This window comes from Curcuma longa, chromosome 4, assembly GCF_044706935.1.
Source record: "Curcuma longa cultivar G26 ecotype Majalengka, Jawa Barat chromosome 4, ITB_CL_G26_1.1, whole genome shotgun sequence".
Classification (NCBI taxonomy): domain Eukaryota; kingdom Viridiplantae; phylum Streptophyta; class Magnoliopsida; order Zingiberales; family Zingiberaceae; genus Curcuma; species Curcuma longa.
Window position 1 is genome coordinate 13,665,852 of NC_133864.1, and position 4,391 is coordinate 13,670,242.

The following is a 4,391-nucleotide window of genomic DNA, read 5'->3' on the forward strand; positions in this document are numbered from 1 at the left end:
TCTATTGTATGTAATTTTATCCTGCATTATAAGAATTTGTATCTGTAATTCGAATCTATATCCATGAGAATACATGAAAGTAAACCAAAACTCTCCTTCAATAATTTGAATAAACGATGCTAGAATTTCATTAAATTTTGGGATCATCACACAGAAACCATTGATAAAAACTCTATCGCTTTCCCCATGTTTTGACTGTATCTGTAATATATTAATTCGGTCTAAAAAGATTAACAGCAAAAATCTGCAACCATAACTTCGCATGCTCCATATGTATGACGTTATCTTGCTGATATCATCATCGCCATTAGAATCCACGTAGCAGCACTGCAGTGGAACTCGGTTAGGTCTTAGATGCATCGATAAATAGCAGCCACCAGAGCTCATCCATGGCAGCTAGCGATTGCAGCATCCAGTGACTGAGCGCGATGGAGTGGAGACCAGCGGCCGCAATGCTCGCAGTGGATGTGGCACTTGCAGTGATGAACGTCATGGTCAAGAAGGCACTGAGCGAGGGCATGAACAAGCTCGTCTTCATCACACTCAGGCACGCAGTAGCCACTCTCTTCATCTCCCCCATTGCCTTCTTCTACGAGAGGTACAGATAATCATTCGAACTCGCACTGATCATATGATCATCCAGCTAGATGTTCATGTTGCTTGATTGCAGGAAGATAAGGCCAAAGTTGACTCTGGAAATCTGCGTCTATCTCTTCTTCAGCGCCATGTTTGGGTATTTCATCTTTGACGATCGATGCTGAAACATTTAATTTGTTGATCAGAATATGAATGAACAGGTCTGTTAATGTTTGCTTGCTCGCGCAGTGCTTCTCTGACTCAGTACCTCTTCTTCCTTGGACTGGAGCAGACCTCTGCCACATTTGCTTGCGCCTTCCTCAACATCGCCCCCGTGTGCACCTTCCTGATATCCTTAGCAACGAGGTAAATCGAAAAGTCGAAGTGTTCTTCGATCTTCCTCTTCCTTCTTACTCACACGAATGCAGGATGGAGTTTGTGGATCTGAAAACCAAGGAGGGGAGGGCAAAGGCAGTCGGGACGCTCGTTTGCTTCCTCGGCGTGCTCGTGCTCACGCTCTACAAGGGCGTGGCATTGAACAGCGGCAGCGCGGCGATCGGAGGATCGTCGAGAATGGGAGGAGCAGAGTATGGATCGAGGAAATGGTTGACGGGTTCCATTGCAGTGATCGCTGGGTGCGTGAGTTGGTCGGCGTGGTTCCCGTTGCAGGCCAGACTCGGGCGCAAGTACCCCGCTCTCTGTTCCTGCACTGCGCTGGTGTTCTTGCTCAGTTTCCTGCAGGCTGCGAGCTTGAGCTTGGCCACGCAGAGGGGAGCCTCGGTCTGGATCTTGAGGAAGAAGATGGAGATCGCCACTGTCATTTTTTCAGTAAGCATCTTTTTGACTCTAAATTACATATCGATAACAGTGAAAGACAAATTTCAGATAACCATGTTTCTCAAACTGAATCAGATTCCTTGCTCTGAATTGGATGAGTCTTGCATAAGATTTTTTTTTTAAAATTCATGTGTTTAAGTTTCACCTGATTAATTTTAGAAGTAGATACGAATTATACATATTTTTGTAGTTATAAAGATGAAGATATCTATATTGGTACGAGGCCTTTTTGGATAAAGTCCAAAAATAAAATTAGGAGGGTGTATGTCTAAAATGAACAATATCATATTATTTTGGAGATATATGTGGATTCTATCTACTCTAACAGTAGTATCAGAGCAGGTCTATATGGTACTATATATGGGGACCTTCAAAAAGGAAAGATTGAGGGCTCCTAATAAGAAGCAGACCGTTAAGGGGATGGATTCGTTGGGACTCGGACTAGTAAACAGTCCGTTGGAACCATTAAAAAGGGACTCTCAGTAGTCCTTTGTTTGAGACTCTCAGTGGTCCTTTGTTTGAAGTGTAGATTATTAGGATACAATTAAAGTTCACATTGAAAATATATAAAAAATATTCTGAGATTATAAGATGGAGATATTTATATTAGTATGAAATTTTTTAATTATAAGATGGAGATATCTAATGTATTCCACTTGGTCTTTATTTCTCCACCAAGTTTTGTAAGCAAAGTTAATTTTTAGAATGGTCCAAAGGGTGACCATGCTGCTTCAACTTTTTGAATGGTCCAAAGGGTGACCATGCTGCTTCAACTTTAATTGATGTAAAGCATATCCACACACATTGTTTTGTTTTTATATTTTATATTTTATTTTTTATTTTTATTTAAAAAAAAACAAAAGAAAGATAAAGAGAGAAGTTGTTGATTGAATTTGTGTAGAACATGTAAATGCAGGGGGCAGTGGGGTCTGGGTTTGGGATTGTGGCCATGTCATGGTGTATAGAACAGAGAGGGCCTGTGTTCACTGCTGCATTCACTCCTCTGATACAGATCCTGGTGGCCGTCATCGACTTCGCCTTCCTCCACGAACAAGTCTACATCGGCAGTGTCTTGGGGTCAGTTTTGGTGATCGCTGGGCTCTACTCGCTGCTCTGGGGGAAGAACAAGGAAGCAGGCAAAGGCAGTGTCGTAGCAAAGGAAGAAGAAAGCAGAGTTAATGGAGACGACGACCAAGTGCAAACTCCGAATGTTTGAATGCTTAAACTACATCTCATTGTTGATTTAATTATATTCTGAATTTAATTTACCATTGAATAAGGTCGACAAATTAACTGCTCTATTGGATTAAAGGTGTAATCCAACAAATTTCTAAGTCCTATTCGATTAGACTTGCGCTTAGGAGAAGACTTTATAACTTAAGTTTCTAGTAGTTTGATCACCACAAAGACATTAGTGACTCATTCATTAAAAAAAATTATAAATCCTAAATCGTGTAAGTTTTATAAATCGAATAAGAATTTGAATAATTAAAAATACAAATAAAATAAAGATTTAGTTTGAATAAAATATGATTTAACATATAAAATATAAAAATAACGATAAAGAACTTGATTAGAGAACCATCATTGTTCTTACCCTGCAGCATCAATTGCTCGATTCCTATAGAAGAATATAAAGCAAAAGCAAGAGAGTGATCTTCTAAAAGAATTAGAGCGACGACGCCGTAAAACCTTCGTCAATGAGAAACGAAGATAGGATGTCAGTTGATTCTAAATCCTCAGGGACCAAACCCTATATATAGAAATCCGATCCGTTATCAACCCATAACGAAATAGACTAACGAATTCTATATATTTAATCCACATCTGATAATATCGGAATAAACTAATAGATTGTACATATTTAATCAACATCCGATAATTCAAAATCCGATAAATCTTAGTTAGATCACTTAAATAGATTCAGTTCGTATCCACATATATAAATTACAATTAAGTCCACCTTAAGAGATTAAATTCATAAGAGATTAAATCTAACAATCTCTCACTTGGGTTACTGTGATGTGTACATGATATACGATTATAAGTTTAGTTGATATCAAATTTTATGGGTATAAAAATACCTCTATAAATAATTTGGTCCATTAACTTCGTTGGTATAGGACTAAAGAGGTCATAACTATTATATATGCCTGTAACAAGTCCCAATAATTATCATAATATCAATATCATTAATGACATAGATCAAGATGTGGTATGTAGTTGAAGTGTTTTATCCCAAGTGGTAAGCATGGAGACACCTGTTGCTTGAGGTTTCGAGTTCGAATCCTCTTAGCAACATATATTTGTTGACTGAGGTACTGTGCGATTCAAGTCTTAGCTCGGCTAAGGTGCTGTTTCGGCAGTATGCTCTTATCAACCTAGTGGTACCGTGCCTCCAAAAATTCTTTAGGGGGTTTTTGATATGGGACCGTTTCGGCGGTGGGATCGGTCACTATAAAAAGTTTACCCACTACAGTTTTGTTCCTGGCGAAGCCAGGCAATACCCTCCTGCGTCGTAACCAACTGCACTTTCTCGATTTACCTCCTCATAGATGGTCGTGGGGCCGACCGTGTAGGGCCGCTAAGGTGGCGGATCCACCTTTTTGCAGAAAAGATGTGGTATGCAGTGTGAAAATTATATGAAATATGATCAATACATATCAATTTTTAATTGATCCCTAATGACCCAAAAGAGCCTGATTATATTTATAAATACTTTATGTTAAACTGTAACAGGAAATCATAATCCAAACCTTATGATTCCTAAAAGAATTTGTATCATATTTACAAATACCAAATGCAAAACTGCAGTGACAAATCATGATATTTTATTTTAGAGTGTCAAACAAATATATAAATACCTATTAATTTTTTAAACTTTAAGTATTTACAATAATAAAACAAAATGTTTATATTTATTAACAAATATAGAAGCAATAAAATGTATATAGATTCACACTAAATGAATTTTTCTT

The 4,391-nt window shown here is 38.0% G+C and overlaps 1 protein-coding gene across 2 annotated transcripts; it reads left to right on the forward strand.

Annotated features, from left to right (window-relative positions):
* Nucleotides 1–411: 411 nt before the first annotated feature.
* Nucleotides 412–2,742, forward strand: LOC141828211 (WAT1-related protein At3g30340-like). 2 transcript variants are annotated; one of them, XM_074715590.1, is made up of 5 exons: nucleotides 412–598; nucleotides 671–733; nucleotides 826–942; nucleotides 1,005–1,404; nucleotides 2,330–2,742. In XM_074715590.1, the coding sequence occupies exons 1-5, from the start codon at nucleotides 429–431 to the stop codon at nucleotides 2,627–2,629; spliced, it is 1,050 nt and encodes a 349-aa protein (XP_074571691.1). In that variant the 5' UTR covers nucleotides 412–428; the 3' UTR covers nucleotides 2,630–2,742. The 2 variants fall into 2 exon arrangements, with proteins under 2 accessions (XP_074571691.1, XP_074571692.1); XM_074715591.1 differs by having other exon boundaries at nucleotides 2,426–2,742.
* Nucleotides 2,743–4,391: the final 1,649 nt, after the last annotated feature.

Excerpts from the sequence above, each read along its gene's own strand:
- LOC141828211 (XM_074715590.1), top strand. The coding sequence starts at position 429 with ATGGAGTGGAGACCAGCGGCCGCAATGCTCGCAGTGGATGTGGCACTT. Across the intron at positions 599-670 it reads ATTGCCTTCTTCTACGAGAG|GAAGATAAGGCCAAAGTTGA; the intron begins GTACAGATAATC and ends GCTTGATTGCAG. Across the intron at positions 943-1,004 it reads CTGATATCCTTAGCAACGAG|GATGGAGTTTGTGGATCTGA; the intron begins GTAAATCGAAAA and ends ACACGAATGCAG.